At 53.2% G+C, this 25,332-nt stretch overlaps 3 protein-coding genes across 7 annotated transcripts; 2 read left to right on the top strand and 1 right to left on the bottom strand.

Annotated features, from left to right (window-relative positions):
* The first annotated feature begins 1,959 nt into the window (after positions 1-1,959).
* On the top strand, positions 1,960-14,974 carry NLRX1 (NLR family member X1). Of its 2 annotated transcripts, none has more exons than XM_031670420.2 (10): positions 1,960-2,193; positions 4,458-4,579; positions 5,133-5,202; positions 5,672-5,760; positions 6,270-6,886; positions 7,277-8,092; positions 11,847-12,442; positions 12,710-12,796; positions 13,590-13,841; positions 14,308-14,974. In XM_031670420.2, exons 2-10 carry the CDS (start codon positions 4,513-4,515, stop codon positions 14,627-14,629), a joined length of 2,916 nt encoding a protein of 971 aa, XP_031526280.1. In that variant the 5' UTR covers positions 1,960-2,193; positions 4,458-4,512; the 3' UTR covers positions 14,630-14,974. The 2 variants fall into 2 exon arrangements, with proteins under 2 accessions (XP_031526280.1, XP_031526279.1); XM_031670419.2 differs by lacking the exon at positions 1,960-2,193 and adding an exon at positions 2,483-2,782.
* A 265-nt stretch (positions 14,975-15,239) lies between these two features.
* NHERF4 (NHERF family PDZ scaffold protein 4) lies at positions 15,240-20,056 on the top strand. The gene is made up of 9 exons (XM_031670416.2): positions 15,240-16,258; positions 16,572-16,783; positions 17,025-17,214; positions 17,299-17,435; positions 17,699-17,903; positions 18,133-18,329; positions 18,422-18,649; positions 18,793-18,993; positions 19,235-20,056. Exons 1-9 carry the CDS (start codon positions 15,844-15,846, stop codon positions 19,262-19,264), a joined length of 1,815 nt encoding a protein of 604 aa, XP_031526276.2. The 5' UTR covers positions 15,240-15,843; the 3' UTR covers positions 19,265-20,056.
* A 749-nt stretch (positions 20,057-20,805) lies between these two features.
* DRC12 (dynein regulatory complex subunit 12 homolog) lies at positions 20,806-24,604 on the bottom strand. Of its 4 annotated transcripts, none has more exons than XM_006207815.4 (7): positions 24,560-24,604; positions 24,178-24,258; positions 23,707-23,772; positions 23,187-23,306; positions 22,591-22,683; positions 21,274-21,404; positions 20,806-21,002 (listed from the first exon to the last, which is right to left on the bottom strand). In XM_006207815.4, the coding sequence occupies exons 2-7, from the start codon at positions 24,245-24,247 to the stop codon at positions 20,874-20,876; spliced, it is 609 nt and encodes a 202-aa protein (XP_006207877.1). In that variant the 5' UTR covers positions 24,248-24,258; positions 24,560-24,604; the 3' UTR covers positions 20,806-20,873. The 4 variants fall into 4 exon arrangements, with proteins under 4 accessions (XP_006207877.1, XP_072810057.1, XP_072810056.1 ...); XM_072953956.1 differs by having other exon boundaries at positions 23,707-23,777; positions 24,560-24,588; XM_072953955.1 differs by lacking the exons at positions 23,707-23,772; positions 24,560-24,604 and having other exon boundaries at positions 24,178-24,335.
* Positions 24,605-25,332: the final 728 nt, after the last annotated feature.

Raw genomic sequence — 25,332 nt, 5'->3', positions numbered from 1 at the left:
GGGGGATAAGGAGGTTAGGGGCCACAAAGACAGTGAGAAACAGGAAATATCCAGGAGACTAAGCCCTAGGATGAGAGTGGCAGGGACCCCACTGAGCTCAGCACAGCTTTCCCCTTTTCTTCTTTTTTTCCCACCAAGCCACACTTCCAGGGCCAAGCCATCAGCCACCAGGAGTGGAAATTGGTCTGGGGGCCTGGGATTTGGAGTAGGCAATTCTCCAGGAGGCCTTGAAGGCTGGTGGCAGGATGACCCAAGAAGCAGCACGTTGTCTCACCCTCTTTCATCCTGATCCTTGGGGACTGAAGGAGGGGGCTGCCATCAACACTGCCAGGTGCCTGGAATACCCTTGCTGTGTTGCATGGAGAGCTAAGTGCCCCGGGCTAGGATCAGGCCCAGTCTCTGACCGGTGGGGTGCTTGCCTGGAGATGGACTAATTTTGTTTCTTGTGGAGCTGGGAGTCAGGGTGAGAAGAAGAAATCCGAGTCCTAGCTCCTGGAATTCTAGCTAGCTTTAGGAAGCATTCTGGTTGCCACTTTCTGCCTGGAGAGATGCCAATAGATGGCTCCTTAAAGTCAGAGGGCACAAAATCCCACCATTAGATAGTTTTTCTTAAGATTCTTCATCTTTACTCTTTCCCTTTTAAGATGAAATTTAAAATAGTCCTGAAAGAGTAAAATTTATAAATTCTCACATTTGTAAGTTCCCTCCGGAGTGAAAAGAGATAAACAGTGATTCTGGAGCCAGCAAGGGCCATTTTGGGCGCAGAGAACATTGGTAGAGCAACTCTCATATTTGCGAAGAAAGCTCCTTTGATTCTTACAGCAACCCCACGAGGCTGCTAAGATAAGTACCATCATTTCCTCCTTTTACAGAGAAGGAAACCAAGGTTTGGAGAAGTGGCTTGAGCAAGTTCTCAAGATGCTGTGCTCTTGCTCCTGAGAACCACCTGCGATTTCTGCCCCCAGTCCCAGTAACCTGCAGAGGTGGGGCATTCGAGCATGTTCTGAAATGGCCCCACTCTCCTTGAAGGCTGACCTTCCTGGGCTCAGAGATCCTTTCCTTCAACACAGCCACCTTCTGTGTTGGGGTCCATGCAAGGGGCTGGAGGGCAGAGATGACCAAGGCAGTTCTTCACGCTGTGGCTCTAGAGCGCCTGCTGCCCCATCCTGAGGTCAGACGACTGAGAGCATGCCCACAGCATGACTCACAGCAGTCCTGTCTGCAAAAGGCCTGTCAAATTATATGTTATTAATAAAACCAACATGGCTGTCATACCCGCTGGAAGGTGGGGGAGGGGAATGGCTTGCTCTGAGCTGTGTCCAGTAACACAGCCAGGGGCCTGTCTGCCTCATGTGGCTAGGTAGCTGGAGTAAAGCTAGAGTCGTACCCCATGCCTGAAATGTCACCCCAGACCACATTCACAGGGTCAGCCTACCTCCCCTCCCCTCTCCCATCCTACTTCCCTTTCAGAACTTATCTTAAAATCAAGTGTGCCATTTTCCCAGCTGCCTGGAATGCCGTTCCCTTCCCTGGCTTATTTTTTAAGATCCAGTTCAAACGTCACCTCCGGTGCTGGAGGCAGTCGGTAACTTCCTCTCCCAGGCTTTCCTAAGACTTCCGTCTGCCTCTGAAGCACCATTAGCTGGGCCCCCTAGAGGGGAGCTGCCTGGTCTGGTCCCTGCTCGCCTTGTTCTGGTTGCTCAGTACTAGCCCAATACCATGTGTTCAGTGAAAGAACAGATATCTCCATGTATAAGTGAAATATCCATGCTGTCCTCAGTCTGGATGCAGGCTAGAGGTCACAAAGCCCTCTTCCCAGCCCTGCCCTGGCGTCTCTCTAGGAGTTCCCTACTGCACACCTCTGTTCAGTGCACACCTGTTTGCATGTGGAGGCGTGCCTGGCTGTGGGTGGTGGGTGGCTCCTTCAACTGCTCGTTGGGCCCTGGGTGTGCCCTGCATGGAAACACAAAGATGCGCGTGCAGGCTTTGACGGCCTCGGGAGGCCCCAGGGCTAGGCATGATTGGGTGCTAGACAAGAAGCGCAGCTTGGGGTGGGAGCTGTCCCTCAGCCCCATTCTTCCACCTTCCTTGACCCAACTGACCAGAAGCCATACACAGAGGTCTGGGATCTGAAGAGAACCAGGCACAGAAGGGAGGCCCCCAAAAGACCCTGACTCAGTTCTCTCCCAGGAGGTAGGTAGAGGTGCTGAAAAGGCACCAAGGGAAGAAGGCCCTGGGGGGTGGGTTGCAGGGTGCTTTGGGAAGGTCCAGGGGTGAGGTAGGAAGACACAGGCCCCGGATTCTTGTTCTGGCTCTTCCTCTTCCTGGTTGGATCAACCTGCGCAAGTCATTTCACCCTTCTGAGCTTCAGTTCCTTCATCTATAAAATGGGCATAACAACAAGTCCTGCCTGGGAGGTGGTGAGTAATGGGATGGGACGGTCGCTCGGTGACCTGCAGAGGGCAGTCCCAGCGGCAGGGCCCGCCCGGATGGAGGGCTGTACCACGGAGGGCGGGGGCGATGGAGGGACGGATGGAGAAGAAGCCCCCGCCCCGGGCCTGATCTCCGGGACACCCGCCCCTCTCGCTGTCCCCCTCCCCTTGGGACCCGGCGGCCCGGAGCGCCTGGGCTCATCCTCGCAGTGCCCGCCGCTGGGCGGGATGCCAGGGCAGGCAGGACTCCGCGCAGGCGGGCGGGGCGGGCAGGAAGCGCCGCGCCGGGGCCTCTGGGAGCGAGCGGGAGACTCCGGCGGCGACCGGCTCCCGGGCCTGGGCCGCGGCGGGTAAAGGTCTAAGCAGCCGGGGCGGGGCGGGGCGGTGCTGGGCGAGTGCTGCTAAGAGCTGGTGGCCGGGGAGGCTTAGGACGGCGCCGTCGCGTTGAGTGGTGGGCAGGCTCTCGCCCTGGGCCCCGAAACCAACTCGAACTAGAAAAGCTGTTTGAGACCCAGCTTAAGGGGAGGAGCTCTGGACCTGTGGGGAGCACAGTCCCTGTACCTCCACTGCTGTGCCCCCTCCTTTTCCCACTGACTTGGAGACCGGGGGTGATCTTCTGAGAATTGCCCTCCCCACCCCCATCCCCACCGTGAGTCCCGTGTTGAGTCAGAGGACCTGCATCTGATTTTATCCCACTTAGCTGGTTCCCCAAGCTTCCTTGGCCTTCCAGGGCCCTGTCTTAACCCTTTTCCAGCCCTGGGACTTTTGGTCTGGGCCCTGGCCTGCACCTCCACTGGTTGGCCCTGTTGGCAAGTGGGCCTAGAGCAGCCAGATCTCCCTAAGCCTCCCCTGCCCTTAAGGAACCATCTCTCTTAGCAGAGAGCAGGTGCCACATAGCTGCGCGCTTCATTTAAGGGAGCTCACGGGGATCAGGAAAGACTTCCCAGGAGAGAGAATCTTTGAGCAGATTCTTAAAAGACTGACAGGAGAAAGGTCATTCCAAGCTGATGAAAGAGTGTGAGCTAAGTTGGGAAAGCTCAAGCAGGACTTCAGTTAGCCTGGCGAATGAGGTGCGGGGCAGGGACAAACTCAGAAAAGTAGCTGGTGTGGGTCAGGTGTTCGGACTCTACATAACCTAGGACTTTAGGGAGGTGATTGGGTGGCAGAGATGAAAGATCAGAATGGAATAAGACTGAAGTCAGAGGCCAGTAAGGAGAAGGAGAGGTCCCCGGAAGTTCAATAGGGTCTGAGTTAGCACAGGGGCAGTAGGAATGATGCAACAGGGACAGGCTAGCAAAGCAGCGGGAGGAGGAACTGGCAGGATTTTCCCACTGTCTGAAGGAGGGGGGAAACGATTTGAAGACAAAGAGGTCAGATATCTAGTATAAATCGTGTGACTGGGAAGATTTGCTGTAAAGTAGCCAAAAGGGGAGGAGGGATGCTGAGCTCAGTTCTGCATATGGGAAGCTTGAAGCACAGGCAGGAGATCCATATGGAGATATCAAATAGGAAGTCATTCATTCATTTATCTATTATTTATGCCAGCCTCAAAGGCAGGTTACATAAAAGTCACAGAGAAGATAAAATGATGAAACCATTAAAACTCAGTGAAAAGGACCTGATAGCTAGGGGAAAAACTTCAGAGGAGAGTGGGTGATTGTTACTGGAAAGTGTTGGCTCAGAAAAGCCACTGAAAATGAACGCAGGACTCATTTGAGCTTGCTGGCAGCCAAGCAAAAAAAAAAAAAAAAAAAAAAAGGACACCTAAATAAAACAGTTCACTAGGCTGGATCTCAGGACAACTCCAGGGAGAGGCAATGGGTGGTAGGAGATAAGATGGGATCACTCAGGTTGGGGGTGTGGGAGAAGGAGGAGATCTGAGCACCAGGCCAGGGCTTTGGCGATACTGACATTTAAGGAAAGGCTGATGTTCTCCTGAGGAGGAAGGCCCTTCCTTGGTCTGGACTGGGAGGTGGAGTGGGACGGTGTGGGGGTCTGGGTCCATTCACATCATTCTTTCTGCAGGGGAACAGAATAGAAGGTACTGTGCTCAGTCCCCTGGGCTCTGACCTCTGCTGCTATGTGGGGCTGCTATTTGCCCAGGGCCTCTTGGGGCCCTGGTCTGGGAAGAGCTCTTCAGCCAGCAGGTGAGCAGGAAGCAGGGGTTTCTGTTTCTACCTCTCCACCTTCAGAGTCCAGATGGAGTCGCCAAGAGAGCAGAGATCCAGACACCAGATGTGCCAGTCCCAGCTCTGTGATTCACTAGCTGTTGGCCTTGGGCAAGTCACCGTGCCACCCTGAGCTTCCTTTTTTTCACCCTAAAATAAGGGAGTTGGACTAGATGATCTTCAAGGGATCCCTGGAGGTACACAAGTCCAGGAATACTTGTCTGATTTCATTTCAACAAATAGTTATCGAGTGCCTGCTGGGTGCCAGACCCTGTGTTAAGTTCTAAGCAAGTAATTGTGAACCAAAACAGATGTGATCCCTGCTCTCATGGAGGAAGGGTGTGTGTGTGAATGAATGTTAATGAAATAATTACACAATGAAATATAAAATTGCCTAATAACTGATGCAAGGGGGCAGTCATGATGCTGTGAGAGCAAATAATGGGGGATTTGATGTAGAAGTGGGGTCTGTGTATTGGTGAGGTAATGGGGGTGAGTTCTGGATGCTATTTCTTCTTTCTCCTTTCTATAGATGAACGTATCCCTTTCCTGATCCACTGGAGTTGGCCTCTTAAAGGGCAGAATCCCATTGGGCCCCCTAGGTGAGAGTTCACTGTCATATAGTGTCATACGTTAGAACACATCTGGGCACAGCAGAATAGCCTGGGAATGGTCAGGGCTTGGAGAGAACTTGATCCCTTGTGGAAAGGTTGATCTTCTCAGAATGGAGAAGGTACAGAGTCACCTACCAGGTAGAAGAGGAAGTTGACTTATATCATCCATAGTACAAGTCACAGTGGTCAGCTGGAGGGGGGACCTATGGGAAGTAGGTGGAGCCTGGCAGTGACCAGCCTGAGTTCCAGGCAGGCAGTGAGCAGTGGGGGGCTAGGGGCGGGACCTCAGTCCCTGGGAAGGGTGTGAGAGTCAGATAAGGCTCTGAACTTGTGTTCAGGGTCAAGCCGGGATCTCAGGAAGGCAGAAGTCCATCAGTTCCGGCAGCCTGGACTCTGAGCCTGTGCAGAGGCTGCTCCCAGTAGCCACACCCCAGCTCATCCCTCTCCTTGCTCACAGGGCCTTTATTCGCCACTATGGAAGCTCAGCGGGCAGTGGTCCCCCATCAGAGAGGCACGGGCAGTTGTTCCGGGGCATCGCTGCAGCTGGTAAAGGGACTGGCTCCTCAGTCAGCCTGAGGAGGGGACTGCTGGGATCCCAGGGTGGGGCCGGGGAGAGTGGGAGACGGGGAGAAGGGCTTGGAGAGAGAAGTGAGCAGGAGGAAGGAGGTAGAGAGGATCCACTGAGGTGAGCCCATAATCCCCCTGACCATGTATCCCTTCCTGCAACATCCTTATTATGTACAAAGCCCTGGGAGGGATATCTCATCCCTACCTTCAGCACACTGCCTCTAGCTGTCAGGTGAAGACGGCACACAGATGATCACGCAGCCAGTCAGCCCAGCTCAACATCACTCGTCCCATGGCTCCCCACCTTCTGCCACAGGGGTCCAAACTTTTTGGACAGTCTGACGGAGTCCTATGTGCCCAGCACCATACTGGGCCCCAACATCTTCTGATGTGGTGTTTTGACTCCACAGCCTGACCCTACCATCACCCTAAGCTCCTGCACTTCCAGGCCCCTCGCCCTGACACATTCCCCTTGCCTTCCCATCCAGAAGCTATCCAGCGGCATCGCCGGAACCTGGCTGAATGGTTCAGCCGGCTGCCCAGGGAAGAACGTCAGTTCGGCCCATCCTTTGCACTAGACACGGTCCATGTAGATCCTGTAATCCAAGAGAGCACCCCCGATGAGCATCGCCCACCAGCCGAGCTCGCCCTGGAGCATCAGCCACCCTCAGCCGGGCTCCCCCTACTGGCCCTGTCTCAGCTCTTTGATCCAGATGTCTGCGGGCGCCGAGTGCAGACAGTGGTGCTCTATGGGACGGTGGGCACAGGCAAGAGCACGCTGGTGCGCAAGATGGTCCTGGACTGGTGTTACGGGCGGCTGCCAGCCTTCGAACTGCTCATCCCCTTCTCCTGCGAAGACCTGTCATCCCTGGGTCCTGCACCTGCCTCCTTGTGCCAGCTTGTGGCCCAGCGCTACACGCCCCTGAAGGAGGTTCTGCCTCTGATGGCTGCGGCCAGGTCCCGCCTGCTCTTTGTGCTCCATGGCTTGGAGCATCTTAACCTCGATTTCCGGTTGGCAGGCACTGGGCTTTGCAGTGATCCCGAGCAGCCAGTGGCACCATCTGCCATCATTGTCAACCTGCTGCGCAAGTACATGTTGCCAGAGGTGAGTGCCCCCTGCCCTGCCACCACTGTCCCCAACTTGCCCCCTAAGGATTTTTGTGTTCTGGGTCCACATGTTTAATGGGTAGGGGCGTAGCCTCTGGGTTAGTTCAAATCCTGTCCCTCCACTTCCCAGCCATGGGACTGAGCAACTCCCCCAAGCTTCTTTGAGTTGAGTCCTTCTCTCTTTGAGTTGTACTGATCAAATGAGATGCTGCATGTAAAGTGCTTAGCACAGTGCCCTGGATCATAGTAGGTACTTGCTAAATGTGACTTATAATTACACGGTCATCATCATCGTCATCCTTCAGCACTCCGTCTTCAGGGACTCCATGGCAAGGGAGGCAATGTGGACACCAAGGTCTTTCTTAACCCTCAACCATGGTCTTCCCAGGCCAGCATTCTGGTGACCACCCGGCCCTCTGCCATTGGCCGTATCCCCAGCAAGTATGTGGGCCGCTATGGTGAGATCTGTGGCTTCTCTGATACCAACCTACAGAAGCTCTACTTCCAGCTCCGCCTCAACCAGCCAGACTGCGGCCATGGTGCTGGGGGAGTGGGGGTCACGCCGGCTCAGCGTGACAACCTGGTGGAGATGCTCTCTCGGAACCTGGAGGGGCACCACCAGATCGCCGCCGCCTGCTTCCTGCCCTCCTATTGCTGGCTTGTCTGTGCCACCTTGTACTTCCTGCATGCCCCTACCCCGGCCGGCCAGACCCTCACGAGCATCTATACTAGCTTCCTGCGTCTAAACTTCAGTGGGGAGATGCTGGACAGCACTGATCCCTCCAAGTTGTCCCTGATGGCCTATGCAGCCCGAACCATGGGCAAGTTGGCCTATGAGGGGGTATCCTCCCGCAAGACGTACTTCTCTGAAGAAGATGTCCGTGGCTGCCTGGAAGCTGGCCTCAAGACTGAAGAGGAGTTGCAGCTGCTGCATGTCTTCCGCCGGGATGCCCTGAGGTTTTTTCTGGCCCCGTGCGTGGAGCCAGGGCACCAGGGTACCTTCGTATTCACTGTGCCCGCCATGCAGGAATACCTGGCTGCCCTCTACATTGTGCTGGGTTTGCGGAAGACGACTCTACAGCGTGTGGGGAAGGAAGTGGCTGAGCTCGTGGGCCGTGTTGGGGAGGATGTCAGCCTAGTCCTGGGCATTGTGGCCAAGCTGCTGCCCCTGCGGGCCCTGCCCCTGCTCATCAACCTGCTCAAGGTAACAGCCCCAGGGCCCTGAGCTGCCAGCCCCCATCACCCCCAGTTCACCCCTCGCTCCTCTCCCAAAAGGAAACTGCTACTTCCGGCATAGCTGTGAATTTTTTTCTTGGCTCTGGTTTCAGATTTGGGCAATCTGGCTTTTCGTGGGACTAGTGCATAAAGAAGGGGAGAGAGAAGTCACAGGCTGGGAAGGCTTGGAGGGGAATTAGAGGGTGCAGGGAGTTTCATAACAATCCTGAAATCCTAACCACGGCTTACTTTTTGCATCTCTCCTCCTAGTCTTTATTGCTGGGCAGCAGGGGTCACTGCAGTCCAGGGTCTGTCTTGTGCTTGGAAGGTCCAGAAACCGGACGATATCTATTCTCCCAGAAGTGATTAGACTCTGGGAGTGATGTCTCATCCTAACTCAATCACCAGAGACAGATTTATAAAGCAGATGCCATTTTATTCATTTATTCCAGGAGGATAAATGGCATTGGTGATTGTCTTGGCCTGTCTGGGGTGCAGGTCCGCTCCAGAAACCAAATTACAGGCCTGAGGACTGTGCTGTGAGCAGGGTGGATGCGCTAAGTTTTTGATGAGAAGAAGTATCCACTCTCAGCTGGTGTCTGCCAGGTGCCTTGCAAATGAAATATTATGATTCCTTTTATAGGTGAGGAAAGTGGGGCTCACAGAGGCTAAGTAACCTGACCAAGGTCACTCAGACAGTAAGTAGAATAGCTGGGATCTGAGTCCAGGTTTTGTGATTCTAAATCCTGTACTCTTTCTGCCAGACTTTACTGATGTACAGTGGACACTGTACTGTGAAGCTACGGTGCCTTGCTCAGTTCCCCTTTAGGAGTGTTTCAGTAATTGGTCTTGAGGAGGCAGAGCCCTGGTGGGCTGACAAAAACTGAACAAGTTTTCCTTTTTATAGGCAGCAAAGCGTCAGGGTTAAAAACAGGGATTCTGTAATGCAGTTCCCTGGGTTCAAATCTAAGCTCTGCCACTTACCAGCTGTGTGACTTTGTATGAGTTACTTAACCTTTCTGTGCCTCAAGGTCCTTATCTGTCAAATGAGGATAATAATAGAACCTGTATCATTGTAAATTGTTTGTCAACCATAAAAACTGGCTCAGGCAGCCCACTCCTCTCCCACCACTGCCTCAGGCAGGAAGGCAGTGGCTATTGCTGAGGTCACACTTTGAGGATGTGCTTGTCTCATCTGGATTGCAGTGAGAGGCTGTGGTCTCCTGATAGGATTTAGAAAGCCCCTCAGTTATTTGAGGGGACACCACAGCCCCAAGTCCTCAGAGGGAGGGCTGCCTATCAGAGGACTGGTCCCACCTGTTTCTTCATGAGCCTATTGATTTGGCTCCACAGGGTGGCATTTGCTCATCTTGCCACTAGATGCATGTTGGGAAGGGGTACTATCACCTACACGGTGGGAACGTCACCTGTAAAAAGTGAAAAAAACAAAACAAAACAAAAACCCAGACATTAGAAGAGGTGCCAGAAAACAGCTTCATGGCTCTTGCCAGAGGAGCAGACCTCTTCTGTCCTTTCAGAACCATTGCAAGGACGGGAGCTGATGTCGCAAACTTCCCAAACATTCATTTATTTGACAGATACTTGAATGCCTGCTGTGTGCCAGGCAATGTATTAGATTCTGAGGAAAAACCAGTTACCAGAACCCCAGGTTTCTGCCTTTTCTGATCAGCCTCAACACAAACATGTCAACATAACCATATAATTAAATTTCTGGGAAGTGCCTGGAAAGCAGAGTTCCAGGTGCTATGAAAGTCTGTAAGGGGGGGCCTGGTTTGGGGGAATAAGGAAAACCTCCCTGCAGGAAGGGCATTTAATCTGATCCCTGGAGGATTAGCCAGGAGAGGAACTTCAGGGCGGAGGGCAGGGGAACACGCCAGCAAGAGGGTATAGTTTTGAAGGAAGAGAAACCTTGGCACTGTCAAAAAACAAACAAAAAACCAAAAATGAGAGAGAGAAGCCAAGAGGACAGAAGTGGGTGAGGGTGAGAGGCTGTGATGAAGGGTGTGGTTGGCAGAGGCCTGTCGATGAAAAGTCCATCAGTGGTCAATCTAAGAAATGGAAATTTTCATTTGAGGCAATCTGAGAATTATAGCCTGGGAGACAGTCTCTCAGAGAGTTCTGAGAACCGTTTCAAAGGAGCAAAGAGGGAGGCCAGGATATAGGTGATTTTGGCAAAGGGGGTGTGTGTAACCAAATGTGTATCTCAGTAGGAGGTTGCTGCTAGGCATGAGGAAAAGTTATTTCAGTTAATGGTTTTGGTGCCTATCTAATTATGGGAAGATGCAAGAATCCAGGTTCATAAAAATTTTCTCCTGAAAATAGCTGAGGACCAGTTCTGTCAGTTTTCCCAGAGCACAGAGTGCCTTATCCTGATATTCACTGTGAATTCCTTTCAGGGTTATTGTGGATCAGTGACTTCAGTGGCTAATGACTTGACTCTTGTAGAACTGGGTAGTGGGCAACATTCTTTATTTTACAATCCCTTTCCTTTCGGCCTTAATTTCAATCAAGGTTTGGGACGCTCACTCCCAGGTCAGATGAGGATTTCCTTGATAGGCCACTCAATGTGATATTACTGTACTAGGCCCTTTTAACAGTAGCCAAAAGCCTCTGGACCACCTGTCTTGCTAGTCTGTTATGGTCCAGGAAATGGTTCCTTCTTGTTGCTTTTCCCCATAGCTAGACTTACAATATTACAATCATTATTCTTATAGAATGATACATTTGGTCAATCATTTCAAGTTCCCTAGTTCATTTTATTAGAGGCTTAAGTCACACATTTGGTAATGCAAGAGACAACAGTACTGTAAAATAGGCAAATGCAGGTAATACTCATAGCATTAACAAGGTCATAAGTAAACACTGAAGCTAAGAAATTCCATGAGGTGCGGCCCAATATTTCCCCAGGTCATCTGACTAGCCTTCTGCACTGCTATCCTTAAGGCAAATGACACATTGGCATTGTACATAAAGTTCACCAAAGATGTCTACATGTGCAAGGTGAGTGGTGGATTATCGTGACCCCTTACAGGACTGAGAAAGGAATGTTATCTTCTCAGGAGTTACATGGCTGGCGCCAGAGAAAAACTGACCTTTATGGCCGAGCAGGCATTTCTGCCATTGGGGTGGTCTGGTTAACGCATAATACAGATGCACAGTGCACACCCGAGGGGAGGAAGGAGGCCCAAATTGGCAAAGAAAAATTTTATGTTTAAACTTTTCTTGTTTTGCCTTAATGTGAAGTTTATTTCATCAGGCCAAATCATGCAGGGTCTGAAGTAGTAGGAGCAGCATCAGTCATCACTGCTGTGATGACAATGATGAGGTTGATGATGGCAATGTATTTATAGCACCTACCTGGTACCAAGCTAAATGCATAATGTATGCTAATTCCTTCCCACTATCCCCTGGGCTTGAAATGTATCATGTTTGGGAAGAAGAATTTCCCGATGTCTGGAATGCATGAGACAAGTGTTAAGAGATGACTCTGGAAAGGTTAAATTGGGGCCAAATTATGAAAAGTTTTACATTCCACCTGGGCAGTGGGGAGCCACAGAAGGTGCTGCAGCCAAGGATTAGTACAATGAGACAAATCATGTGCGAATTTCAGGGAGATCACAAGGCTGGAGCAGATGGGGAGAGTGTACCTTAAGCTGAGGCAGGAAAGCCGAATGGCGCAGCATGCAGGAGGTTGCAGTGCTCTCCTCTGCTTACCTTCCCAGGTGGTTCCACGAGTGTTTGGGCGCGTGGTGGGTAAGAGCCGTGAGGGAGTGGCCCAGGCCATGGTGCTGGAGATGTTCCGGGAGGAGGACTACTACAATGACGACGTCCTAGACCAGATGGGTGCCAGTATCCTGGGTGTGGAGGGTCCCCGGCGCCACCCGGATGAACCCCCAGAGGATGAGGTCTTTGAGCTTTTCCCCATGTTCATGGGTGGGCTTCTCTCTGCCCACAACCGAGCTATCCTGGCTCAGCTCGGCTGCCCCATCAAGACCCTGGATGCCCTGGAGAATGCTCAGGCCATCAAGAAGAAGCTGGGTAAGCTGGGCAGGCAGGTGCTGCCCCCCTCGGAGCTCCTCGACCACCTCTTCTTCCACTACGAGTTCCAGAATCAGCGCTTCTCCGCTGAGGTGCTGGGCTCCCTGCGCCAGCTCAACCTGGCAGGCGTGCGCATGACGCCCCTCAAGTGCACAGTGGTGGCAGCGGTACTGGGCAGCGGGAGGCATGCCCTGGATGAGGTGAACTTGGCCTCCTGCCAGCTGGACCCTGCTGGGCTGCGTACGCTCAGACCTGTCTTCCTACGTGCCCGGAAGCTGGGGTGAGGCCCTGTCCGCATGCACAGGCATAAAGGTTGGAGGTGAAGAGGAGGGAAGAAGGTGCTAGAGAGACCAAAGGGAGCGAGGAAGGACCAGGGGGTGGGGTGAAGAAGTCTAGTGTGGGTGGAGGTGAGGAGAGCAGCAGAAGGGAACGCAGCTGTGGACCACAAGACGCAGGATCGTGAGAGAGGGGCACGGTGGGTGGGCAGGGTCCATGCCGAACTCCTTCCTTGGTTTCTCACCTCCCCTCTGGCCACCTTCTGCTCCAGCTTGCAACTCAACAGCCTGGGCCCCGAGGCCTGCAGGGACCTCCGAGATTTGCTGCTGCATGACCAGTGCCAAGTTACCACCCTACGGTGAGTGCCCTGGCAGGGGGCCTCCATCCTGCTGGCCAGCTAAGGACAAGGGTGAGCCCACATCACCACTTGGCTGGCACGGGCCCACCCATGGTGTCGTAAAGAAGGCAGGAGTCTAGATCTTTTTGCCCACCCCCACGTCCAGTACAAGCAGCTGTGTGGGGAGCAATCCCACCAACAACAGGTACTGAGAAGGCCTCTCACGTGGCTAAAAGCAGCCTGGAGGAGGGCTTGGTGGAATAACACTCAGGCTGGTTGCCTGACAACAGTACCATTGATCCTGTCCTGGGATTCTTCCTGTCCCCTCACAAGGATGACCCTGACGCTGGGCACTCCGTAGATGCTCCCAGAGTGCTGACTGATTTACTAACAACCCAGACACCTGGGTTCCTGATTTCCAGTTGGAGCAAAGGAGAATGAATGAGAAGGAAGAGAGAGAAGGATGGGGAATCATCGGGAAGGGAGGGAGAAGCAGGGGCTGGAAGGAGGTGAAAAAAGAAAGAAGGGAAATGGTAATGAGGAAGAGGAAGGGGAGGGGGAAGAGGAGAGTCACAAAGGAGAATGGAAGGTGGGAGGAGGCGGGGGTGGGGGGAGAAGCCGGCTTCTACCCAGCTCTCCCTCCTCTGCAGTGAACTGCACCCCCATTTCTTCATTGTCTTTTCCTAAGCCTGCATTTCTCTGTGTCCAGACTGGTCTCTGCCCCAGACTGTGCACACTTTTGGCCCAAGTTCCAGTGCCCCACACAGGGCATCTGCCATGAGCCCTCATAACCTTGGGGTACTTTTAACCCTAGGCTGTCCAACAACCCACTGACAGCGGCAGGTGTGGCCCTGCTGGTGGAGGGGCTGGCAGGAAACACCTCGCTGAAACACCTGTCTCTGCTGCACACGGACCTGGGGGACGAGGGCCTACAGCTGCTGGCTGCCCAGCTGGACCGTAATCAGCAACTACAGGAGCTGAACGTGGCCTACAATGGTGCTGGTGATGCAGCAGCTCTGGCCTTAGCCAAGGCTGCCCGGAAGCATCCTTCTCTGGAGCTGCTGCAGTGAGTCTTGCCCCCAGTCCCATCGCCCTACTCCATCCTGAGGTTCTGTGCCCAGCCCTTCATCCTCCTTCCCTCCCTCCGCTGTGCTTTTCCTACCCTAGAGGGCAAATCTGGGCCTGGACCGGCCTTCCTCACTTCCTGGCTTTTGAGTGATCCTTGCCAACCTGCTTCTGAACCAACTCACCCCTCTGTTATTGGCCCTTACTCAGCCCTCATTCTCCAGCATTGTTTCTATTAGGGTCCTTTGGCCCCATTCCTGCTCATCTTGGTCCCACTGAATTCTAGTGTCATCACTGCCTCCTCCTGGCCACCTCCCTCCATCTCTGGCTTATTGCAGACATTTACCCCCTTGTATTCCACAGCCAGGGGATGAGTTGTGAGACCCCTCACTCTCTGTCCACCCCCTCCACTGCCTCTCCTCCTCAGAGCCCCGCTGAATGGCATCTCCTCTTCTCTCTCTTGCTAGCCTCTACTTCAATGAGCTGAGCTCAGAGGGCCGCCAGGCCCTGCGGGACTTGGGGAGCACCACTGAGGGTGGTGCCCGGGTCGTGGTGTCGCTGACAGAGGGGACGGCAGTGTCTGAGTACTGGTCAGTGATCCTGGGTGAAGTCCAGCGGAACCTCAACAGCTGGGATCGGACCCGGGTCCGGCGCCACCTTGAACTGCTGCTGCGGGATCTGGAAGATAACCGAGGAGCCACCCTAAATCCTTGGCGCAAGGCCCAGCTGCTTCGAGTGGAGGGCGAGGTCAGGGCCCTCCTGGAGCAGCTGGGAGGCCGTGGAAGCTGAGACCATGGCCACAGGCACCTAGCTGTGTGTCCCCTGGCCCCAAGCCCCTTCCGTCTGTGGCCTCCTGGCTTTCACTACTACTTCTGGAAAGATCCCTTTGAGGCTGGAGGCAAAGGAATGTGCACAGCTCTGTCAATTGCCCTGCTGGGGCACGTCCAACCAGTGCTCCCATGTCTGGAATTTCCAGGGTCCTGGAACATGCCTCTTCTCCCTTCGGCTAGAAGGACAGAAGGGTGTGGCATTTTGGTGGTCGTATTGCCCTGTAGCACCACCACCAACCTTGCCTCTCCCACCTTGCAAAGAGCCTTGGATTGTGCCACCAGGGGGCACACTTCTCCCATCAGCCATCCAGATGTGTGGGAGGGCCTTCACATCCTGCCTTTATGCCTTCTGTGGACACCCAGGATGCCCGCAGCCACTTCCCCTCTCACTGGTGCTCTCTCCTCCTCCTGCCCCTTTCACCACAGCGGTACCTAGGCTCGGTGGCCTCTATGGGTGTGGGCACTGACTTGCTGTTGTTAAAGATCTGTGTCTTCCACCTACTGTGGCCTGTTTGCCTGGTGCTTTCAAGAAAGGGTACTGTTCTTGGTCATTCTGGTTAAACTACTGACCACTTGCTGTTGCAAATATTTCTTGGTTCAGAGGAAGTGAGGGTTGGGGGGGCAGTGAACAAGATATTGGGGTGGGGGTGGACCATGCTGGTCCTATCGCCCTTTTCAGGCATACTTATTCCAGGCTTGGAATTTCAGAGACCAGCAATCTGCCTTTCTCTGCGCAAAGTGTCCGGAGAAAGCTGAAGCCCAGGGATTGAGGCAGGAGGGACAGGCACACTTCCTCAGAGGACAAGACTCTCCTCCCGTTAACCATTACCCAACTGCTTCCAAGCTTGCGTCTTGGAGGAGGCGGGACGTGGAGGGGTAGGTGGGAGGATCAGCTGGTTTCCATGGACCTTGTCCCTACACTGAGCACTGGGTCGCTGATTCAACCATGGAGGCAGCTGCAGGTAGGAAGCTGGGAGAAATCCTCTGGAGGGGACTTTTGGGCAGAGGACAGATTGAAAGGCGTTGGAACCAGAATACATTTGGCAATGGGTCTTGTAGCCCTGGGGCAAGTATACTGGAAGTCACGAGAGGAAAGGTGAGTGGGTACTTATATCTGCCTTCCTGGTCCACGCCCTGTACTGATACGATCAGATTTCTGCGCCAAGGACCAAGATGGGGAGGGGAAGTAAGGGAAGGGGAAAACCCTTTTGGAGCAGAACAGAGGTGAGCCCTGAACTTAGGGGTTCCCCTAAGTCCTTTCAGTTAACGACCATGGAGGAGGAATCTCAGGGGACAGAATGTGCCTCTCCTCCCCTCACCCCTTCTTTGCCCAGCAGATCCTCTGGACACCGCCTCCTTGACCCTGTAAGTGCCGTGTGCGAAGGGCTGGGGCAAGGAAAGGAGGGAATTGAAGGTGGAGAAGCTCTTCAGTTGACATTAATGCCTCAACATGAGCCCGGGATCCATGTCCAGATATCAGCTTTCTCCTATCTGTGTCCCTTGCCTCCTTGCAGGAAGTTTGAGTTTAACCCAAAGCTGGGCATTGATAATCCTGTTCTTTCCTTGGCTGAAGACCTCGACCCCTCTGGTAACCCGCTGCCCCTGGGGCAACCATTTCCTTTCCCTGGAGCCACCAGGGCTCCACACAGTCTCCCATCTCCTTGGTAACCACTCACTCTATCTACCTCTGATGTCTTGGTGGGGAGTGACTACATGGAGGTCAAAGGGGGCCAGATGTTTCCTTCTATCCCAGCCACTCTACCTGGGCTGTGTTCGGCCCCACTGCCCAACACCTGTCCAGTGTCCTGTCACAGGGGCAGGGTTTGCCAGGCACAAGGTAACTTATACTTGGGCTGTGTTTCTTCTCCTCCCCCTTTCCTGCTGCTCACCTCCCCTTCCAGATCTCTGGAGCCTAGAACGGCCTCGCTTCTGTCTGCTGAGCAAAGAGGAGGGCAGGAGTTTTGGCTTCCACCTGCAGCAGGAGCGGGGCACGGTCGGGCATGTAGTGTGCAGGGTGGAGCCAGGCACTTCTGCCCAGCGCCAGGGTCTTCGGGAAGGAGATCGTATCCTGGGGGTGAACAACCATGTTGTGGAACATGAAGACTATTTGGTGGTGAGGTTGGGCTGTGGTACAGGAGAACATTCCATAGCACCTTAGGGAGACAGAAGCCGGGTGGTCACCGCCCTGGGTACACGGGGACAAGATCCAAGCCTCAATTTCCCTCATCGCCTAGGATTGAGGGATGCCCGGGTCAGAATGGGTGGGTGAAGGCCTCCAGAGAGCTGTAGCTTCCAGGGAGGGGGAGTTGGTAAGAAGGGCCGGCCCCAGCCCTTCCCGCTTGCCCGCTGCTCAGGTGATACGCCGCATCCGGGCCAGCAGTCCGCGGGTGTTGCTAACGGTTTTGGCCCGGCACGTGCACGACGTGGCCCGAGCTCAGCAGGGGAACAACAACCACCTCTGTCCTACTCTTAGCCCGGGGGTCCGGCCCCGGCTGTGCCACATAGTGAAAGATGAGGGTGGCTTTGGCTTCAGTATCACCCAAGGTGAGCCTTGGGAGGGGTTGGCAGGGGGATCTCAGCCCTGTTCTGGACAGGCAGCAGACAGAAACGTGCCATTTGGGCTTCTAGGACGTCGGGGTCCTTTCTGGTTGGTGCTGAGTACTGGAGGGGCAGCGGAGCGGGCAGGGGTGCCCCCTGGGGCCCGACTGCTAGAAGTGAATGGGGTCAGCGTGGAGAAGTTCACACATAACCAACTCAACAGGAAGGTATGGCTGCCTGTTTCCTGTTGGTCCTCACGCCCCTGGGCCCTGGGCCCTGTCTCAGGAAGCGGACTTTCCTCCATGCACCTGATCTCCTGGTCTGATCTTGTATCTCCCTTACCATCCTTCGCTTTACAGTCTGTGCTGGACCATTCCCTCCCCTCCCCAGTGCCTCATTCCTGGGCCTGGGAGAGGGACTATGCGGAGGTGCCTGCCTCTGCCCTCCCTACCCAGGTGGCTGATGCTGATGTCCTGCTGGGTCCCCACAGCTTTTTCAGAGTGGCAAGGAGGTGACCCTGCTGGTGGCAGGGCCAGAGGTGGAGGAACAGTGTCGCCAGCTGGGAATGCCCCTGGCTGCACCCTTGGCAGAGGGCTGGGCACTGCCCAACAGACCCCGCTGTCTGCATCTAGAGAAAGGGCCCCAGGGCTTCGGGTTCGTGCTCCGGGAGGAGAAGGGTCTTGATGGTCGTCTCGGTGAGTGGGAGCCCTGGGAATGGGGAGGGAAGGTGGGCGTTGGGGTGGGCACACAAGGGCACATATACAACTCACCGTGCACACAAGTGGTGTTTCTGGCTGAACCCCAACCCAGGGCCTCCTCCTCCTCCTGGGTACCCCCTGGATCAGGCGCCCAGTGTACACACAGTGGCCTGGGCCGGCACTGAGGGTCAGTGGGGGAGGAGCAGTGAGGATGTCTGTGTCCCAGGTCAGTTCCTGTGGGAGGTGGACCCAGGACTGCCAGCAGAGAAGGCCGGGATGCAGGCTGGGGACCGGCTGGTGGCTGTGGCTGGGGAGAGCGTTGAGGGGCTGGGCCACGAGGAGACAGTGTCCAAGATCCGGGCGCAAGGCTCCTGTGTCTCGCTTGTTGTGGTGGACCCCAAGGCTGACCGCTTCTTCAGCATGGTGCGAGCCGAGGGGCAGGGGCTAGGTCGGGGGTAGGGGCAGGCTCAGGTGGAGGGAGAAGCAGCAGATCTGTCCTATCTGCCTCCTCCCAGGTTCGCTTGTCCCCACTCCTCTTCCTGGAGAGCACGGAGGCTCCTGACTCTCCCCAGGTCACCCTCTCAGCCTCTCTGACTGAGACCGAGGACCCACCAGTTGAAGATACGATGGTAGCCCCTGTCCCTTGCGGCTTCCGCCAGTGCTTCCTGTACCCTGGGCCTGGAGGTGGCTATGGCTTCCGACTGAGCTGCGTGGCCAGTGGGCCTCATCTCTTCATCTCTCAGGTGACTGATGCCTCAGGGACCTTGAATTCTTTCAATCATTTGCTTCCTAATGACCTTTCCTGTCCTTCCCTCCCAGAGCCCTAGAGCACCCAGCAAACTTTTCTGTGGTATTCCAAGTTCTATATCCCCCTCTACTCTGCCAGGTGACCCTAGGAGGCTCGGCTGCCCAGGCAGGGCTGCAGTTGGGAGACGTGATTCTGGAAGTGAATGGGTATCCTGTGGGTGGAGAGAATGACCTGGAAACGCTTCAGCAGCTGGCTGAGGCCGAGCCACCCCTACGCCTGAAGCTAGCAGCCAGGCCTCACCAGAGCTTGGAAGCCTGGATTTCACCAAGGTCTGGAGAGGTGAGGAAGAAGACAGAGGGACTGTGAACAGCCAGAGAAGGACAGAGGAGGGTCAGAGGGGAGGGCAGAGCAGTAAGCTGTGGAGTGAAGCAGTGTGGAGTATGTAGGTTGGGCCATGGAAGGCGGGAACAGAAGGACCCAGGGATGAAGCCCCATTCCTGGGCATTCCAGGGCAGGGGGCAGCAGGAAAAAGGAACTCTTCCAGTCCCTGAATGACATTTTCCCTTCTTTCTCTGCTTAGGACTGGGCCCTAGACTCAGATGTGCTATAGCACCCCCGTGCCTGGCACAGATTTGCCCAAGCTTTCCTGACTTCACTCTCTGGCCTGAGGTGGTAGGAGCTGAGATGCTCTCTATAAACCAGAAGTGGCAGCTCTAGGACTCTGGAATCTTCCAGTCACAGGATGGCCCAGGGTCTACCTCCCTTCCTATGAGGGCCCACCCTCCCAGAAGAGGGTGTGGTTAGAGGTTGCAGGTGGGCCCAATAGGGAGTCTCCTCTCTGATTCCAGAGGGAGTCATCTGGGAGACTTGGGAACTGTTCTTCAAGGAGGAAGCTCTGTCTGAGATGAGTGCTGTGATTTTATGATTTATAACAGGAAATATGTATTTGGTTTTCATACCCTTTCTTGGCACAGAGGTCCTAAAGCCCTTGGAATTTCCTAAGTAATAAAAATGATAAAGGTATTTTCTGTTACTGTTAATAAGCCCCTTCAACCACACCTACCTTTGTTAATGAGGTGAATTTGGAAAGCACTTAAGGATGGGGCACTGGTTGCAGGGGAACCAATCATGTGTTTAGAAGGTTAGAACTTTCAGTTCCATCCCTACCCCTACCCTCACCCTCCTGGGAGGGGAGAGGGGATGGAGGGTGAATGAATCATCAATAATCAATGGATTAATCTATATAACGAGACCTCCACAGAAACCCAAAAGGACAGATATGGAGAGCTTTCCGGGTTGCTGAATGCGTGGAGGTGCTGGGGGGTGGCTCACCTGGGGAGGTCATGGATCCTCCAAGCTCATACCCTGCCCCGTGTATCTCTTCCATCTGGCTGTTCCTGAGTTGTGTTCTTTACAATAAACTGGTAATCCAGTAAGTAAACTGTTTCCCTGAGTTCAATCACTCTAGCAAATGATTGAACCTGAAGAGGGGATTGTGGGAACCTCTGACTGATTGCCAGTTAGTCAGGAGCACAGGTGACAGACAACGTGGACTTGAGATTGGCAGTGGGATCTGTGGGATCTGACGATATCTCCAGGTAGATAGTATCAGAATTGAGTTAAATTGTAACATGAAAGTTAAATTGTGTCTACAGAGCATTACTTGGTGTGGGACACCTCTTCACCCTGCAACCCCACATTTAACCAGAAATGAAGTAGAACTGAGAGAGTTGTAATAAAATAGAGAAACACCGAATTTTCCCTTTTCAGGTGGGCTGTGGGGCTGGCTAGGATTGTAGCCATCTGCAACTTGCCCTAGGCATGACTCCAGGACTGTTGGGTGTTTTGCAAGAATTTGGAGAGCACTGTACCTTCTTTCTGGGGGCACCTTAGGATGGTGGGGCTAGTGCCTGGTCACTGTTGGCCTAGTATAGAAACGGCCTTTCCCTGCAAATCTGGCTTCCTTTGCTGGTGCTAGTGGGGGAAGGGGGAAGAAAAGTTCCCCAGGCTCAGAGGGTGGGACCCAGTTTCTCTAGGAGAGAAGTGAGGCCTTGTCAAAATCAGTCTTCAGGGTAATGGGTCAGCCCAGAACCAAGAAGTTCCCATGAGAGGCACTCATCTCTGCCTAAAAACCACAGCCCACAGTTCTACTGAGCTCTACATCAAGACAGCTTTATTGCTGGGGCCTGAGAGGGTCCCAGAGACTTGGGCTCATGGTCTCAAAGATCCAGGGGGTTGAGTCCAAACTGGCGGAGCTGCTCCTTGTACCTGGCGTGGAGTTTCAGCAGAGCCCCGTCCCACTGAGGCTTGACCGCTCTCAGTTTGTCCAAGAGCCGGTCCAGGCTTCCCTACAGACATCAAGCTTCAGATCCCAGGAGGGGAGAGGGCTGGATGAGGGGTGCCCCAGGTTGGTCTGTAAGCTTTCCTAGCCAGAGTTTTCTTAAAGCTCTTATTCTTAGTGGGCAGGCACGGTTGTATGCCCATAAGATACAGCAGAGTTCCCAGTGGAGAAGCTGTTTCTCCTTCCCTGTGGTCTGTCATTGTCACACTAGCTGGGATTTGTGGGGATGGGAGAGTGCTGGGTGCTGGGATGGCTGTCTTTCAGAAGGTGGTGCTTACATGTAAGATTTCCTCATACTTGGCCTCCATGTCTGCCACGTGGGCCCGAAGCTGAGCCAGAGTTCGGTCCCGCTCTCCAAGGGCCTGCTTGGCCTCTCTCTCTGCATCCTCAGCCTCCCTCTGGCACTTGTCTGGGGTGAGGGGCAGAAGGATGAAAGAGGACAGGATGGTGACACTCTATCCTTAAACGGAGTCTCCAAGGTACCCCCCAAAACAGAACTTTAGCGGGCTCATTCCAGACTCACTCAGGGTCATCAACTTTCCCATAGTTCCTATAAAGAGCTGAAATACACCATTAAAGTATAGTAGAGAGAGTGGGCTTGGGACAAGAGATCTGGGTCCTAAATCTGGTTGTCACTTACTACTTGTATAACATCTGGCATCTCTCTCTCTGAGCTTCAGTTTCTTCATCTTTATAGAGAGAATGACACATACTTCATAGGCTTGCCGAGAGTTAAAATTGATAATATATGGGAAAGTACCTAGTATGTACGCTGATTGCATTTAAATTTGAGATAAGGCAAAGATGAGGAAAGGAACGCCCGGTCTGCATTGCAAATAAGCAACTCTTGGTAGCTATAGCTAAACTAAAGCTATTTTAGGATAAGAGAACTTTGAGGTCAGAACTGTGCAGAATCTGTGTGCCATGCTAAAAATGTTCAACTCTATCCTGTTACTAAGGGAGGAGGGTATAGCTCAGTGGTAGAGTGTATGCCTAGCATGCAGAAGGTCCTGGGTTCAATCCCCAGTACCTCCACCAGCAGAAACAAATAGATAGACAAACCTAATTACCTCCCCCCACCAAAAAAAGAAAATTATCCTGTTACTAAAAGGGAAGAGAGCAAAAGCTTCCTACTTTAAAAAAATATTTTTTTTGCTTATTTAAAAGGCTTATTTATTAGCAAACAAGTTATTTAGGATCTACCATGCACTAGGCCTGAAGATATGGAAATAAACAAGTCAAACGGTTTCATTTTCACTTGGTTTCATTGTAAAAATCAGCCAAACTAAGAGGGAATATGTTTTGCTCATGAGAGGCAAGGTGGTGGTGGGGATTAAGAAAGAACTGGATTTGGAGAGACCATTGAGGGGGGGAATGGAGTGAGAGATTGACACTTGCTTTACTTATAACTTAAGATTTTTTTTTTCCATCCCGAACCCTCTGCTGCAATCTGAAGTGGTAAGGGAGAGACAGTGGGGAAAGCAATATGAGAGATTGCAGTCTTCTAGAGAAGGACTGTCTTAAGCCCACCCCTTTAGGCTGGACCTCGCCAGTGATTTTCCGAGAGGAAGGGCTCTGAGGATGGGGAAGCCTACCTAACTTCTCCCGAAGGCCCTTCACTTCCTCCTCCAGCTGCCTGCTGCGGGTCTCCATCTCCTCCTGCAGGGCCCGGCGCTGACGGCTCATCTCTTTGGCGGGGACAGTGGGTGGCCAGGAACCCAGGCCCGAATAGAGCAGTGGAGAAAGGATGGAAAATTTTATGGGTAGGGAGGGCTCCACTTGGTCAAGTGAGACAGGAGCATAAAGGCATTTTGGTTCTTCTTGTGGTGATTCTGAGAAGCTGGGGAAAGAGCTAGGAAACAAGGCCCCCTTCCCCAGTGCCAGGTGCCAGCTCAGGATTGGGACTCTAGCCCTTCTCCCCACACACTCCCTCAGGATGAAGGAGATAAAGGCTATGAATGCATTTTGTAATCCACACAACATCAGGTGCATGGCATCGTGGAAGGTCCCCGCCCAGGATCCTGGAGACCTTCCTTTGGTTCCTTCAGGATTCCTGTGCAAGCTGGGAAGGCTGAGACTAGGCAGGGCAGGGGGAAGTCCTCCTTGTCTCCCTTCCTAGCATCCTCTGGCCCTCTTGGTTGTCCTCTTCCAGGCCCCTGTCTCCTGCCCACCTGCCTGACGAACCACATACCTGTATATATGGCCTTCCCTTCCCTCCGGGCCCCCTCCAGTTCAGCCTCCAGTTCTTGCAGCCTCTGCTTCAGCTGGTCTTCAGAAGCCTTGGCTCGGCGGGCCTCATTCCTTTGCAGAGCTGTGGACAGTCCCAGAGTGGCCCTCAGGACTGGCTGGGGACCCCACTGAATCAGCCCTCATGGCCTTAATGGATCCTGTCCACCTCTGGAAACCTGGCGGCCGGCTTCCAGCCTCTCATGTTATTCTGGGTTTTTGTTTTCCCCTTAGAATCCTACAGGTTTTTTATTACTAAGAAGCAAAACTCCCTCTGTGTTCTGGCTATAAAAAAATAGCTGCCTCTACCAGCCCTCACTGCATACCCTTTCCTCACAACCCCAACTCATGACACTCTTTATCCACTAGGGGATGATGAGAGGTTAGCTCAGCCCCCCACCATAGCTCCAGCCCTCCAAGCCCCAGGGATGCAGAAATGCCCATTGTCTCATCTCTATTGCCCCTAGAACTTCCAGCTTTCTTACCCAAGTGGTCTCGGAGCAACTCATTTTCCAGCTGTGCCAGCCTGTGCATGGATTCAGTCTCCACATCTGCCCTGGCAAGATGGCAAAGCCTCAGCTTATCATGATTGCAGCCTCCTTAGTCCCCTCACATCCTCATTCCACATGCTGGACTTTCTTTTTCGCAGGAGATCTGAGGACCACTAAATGTAGGGTCTCTGATAGCAGAGTCTAGTGAACTCACTGCCCAGTACTCAAAATATATTTGATGAATATATAAGGAAGGCACAGAGCCAGAGGGGCTCAGAGAGTGTGTGGGTGCAGATTTCCCCACTTTCCAGCTCCAGGGAACATGGATGCAAGGATATGAAGGGAGAGGGTCAAAACAGTTCCATTTGCCGTGCAGAGGACTGAATTCCCTCTGGAGAAACTCTGCTTGGTCTGAGCCAGAACATAGACAGCAGGGGGCACTCACCTCCCCCCAGCCTGACTCACCAGCACCTGCATTCCTTTTCTTCTTCTGTGCCCCAGCTTTTGTTCCGTTTGCTTTGGTCTTAGGTGGCATCTCCTTGCTCTCTTGGGGGAAGGAGGGAACTCATATTCAGGTCTGGACATGGAGATGCTTTCCTGACCCCTAGATTGAACCATGAGCCCCAGGAGAGTTAGTGTTCTAGTCTCCAAGTCTGTCTCTTATATTTTCCAGAAGCTTCTGTTCTTGGTCTCCTTGGAAACTTAGGCAAGGCTGGGGCCAGTGGGAAGGATGGAGCTGTTTCTCTCTACCAGTCAGGCCCTAAGTACATAAATCATTCTTCTCAACCCTCTTTTGGAAAAAATAAATCTCAATACCTGGTCCCTACCCTCTTCCCATCATCCTTACCCTGTTTCTTCCTTTCTGTGAGACCTTCTCTTCCTCTGTTGTGACTCCCTGTGGTGTGACCCACTCATGAGGAGGGGCAGAGGAGAGGTCCAACCAGCTAGGAGCCTGAGGAGGAGACTAGGGTCTGGGAGCCAATCCAGAGTGGCAAATTTCTGTTGAGGGCAGGATTGAGAACCGGGAGGTTGGGTTTCTGGAGGCCGCGTGTTGTCCAGGCAACTGGGAAACATGGAGTTCATAGGAAGGTAGAATGTGCTATATATAAAGCTTAAAACACCAAGGTCCCAGACGGCCAATTCTCTCCTTGTCCCCAAATCCTAAGTGTAGTTTGAGGAGAAAGGGCTTTGGTGCTGATTAGCTATGATTCACTTCCATGTAGCACTGCCTACAATTTGGAGACTTACAAATTACAGACCTATATATCTGAAATAATGCTCTTGTGCAGAGGGAAGGGACTGACTTCAGACATTTTGGGCAATTTACATTCCAAAGTCTCATCAGCAAAATGACATTATTAGGCTTAACACTGAAGATCCCATACAGGAAGGTGTATGAGGGAAAGAAATGCAGGAGAATGTGGTTGAGAGAGTTTCCCATTTCAGAGAAATAAGGGAGACACAAGGCAGAGGCAAACCCTGGACCCCAGGGTCTTAACATAGAGAGATGCAAATGGAGAAGAAAGGGTACTGGTTAGAGAAAATTTCTGTGAGCTCTAGTCCCCCTACTCTGGCTATGGAAGCTTGGGGCAAGCCATTTAACCTTGCTCAGCCTCAGTT

This window comes from Vicugna pacos, chromosome 33 (genome assembly GCF_048564905.1).
Source record: "Vicugna pacos chromosome 33, VicPac4, whole genome shotgun sequence".
Lineage (NCBI taxonomy): Eukaryota > Metazoa > Chordata > Mammalia > Artiodactyla > Camelidae > Vicugna > Vicugna pacos.
Note: the sequence above shows the minus strand (reverse complement) of the source record. Positions and strands in the feature narration are given on the sequence as shown.

Coding starts and splice junctions, on each gene's coding strand:
- DRC12 (XM_072953954.1), bottom strand. CDS start 22,987: ATGCACCTGATGTTGTGTGGATTACAAAATGCATTCATAGCCTTTATC. Junction 21,405..22,590: donor GGGCCTTCGGGAGAAGTTAG/GTAGGCTTCCCC, acceptor CCCTCACCCCAG/ACAAGTGCCAGAGGGAGGCT. Junction 21,003..21,273: donor AGTATGAGGAAATCTTACAT/GTAAGCACCACC, acceptor TGATGTCTGTAG/GGAAGCCTGGACCGGCTCTT.
- NLRX1 (XM_031670420.2), top strand. CDS start 4,513: ATGTGGGGCTGCTATTTGCCCAGGGCCTCTTGGGGCCCTGGTCTGGGA. Junction 8,093..11,846: donor TGCTCATCAACCTGCTCAAG/GTAACAGCCCCA, acceptor TTACCTTCCCAG/GTGGTTCCACGAGTGTTTGG. Junction 12,797..13,589: donor TGCCAAGTTACCACCCTACG/GTGAGTGCCCTG, acceptor TTTTAACCCTAG/GCTGTCCAACAACCCACTGA.
- NHERF4 (XM_031670416.2), top strand. CDS start 15,844: ATGGGGAGGGGAAGTAAGGGAAGGGGAAAACCCTTTTGGAGCAGAACA. Junction 16,784..17,024: donor AACATGAAGACTATTTGGTG/GTGAGGTTGGGC, acceptor CCCGCTGCTCAG/GTGATACGCCGCATCCGGGC. Junction 18,650..18,792: donor CTCATCTCTTCATCTCTCAG/GTGACTGATGCC, acceptor CTACTCTGCCAG/GTGACCCTAGGAGGCTCGGC.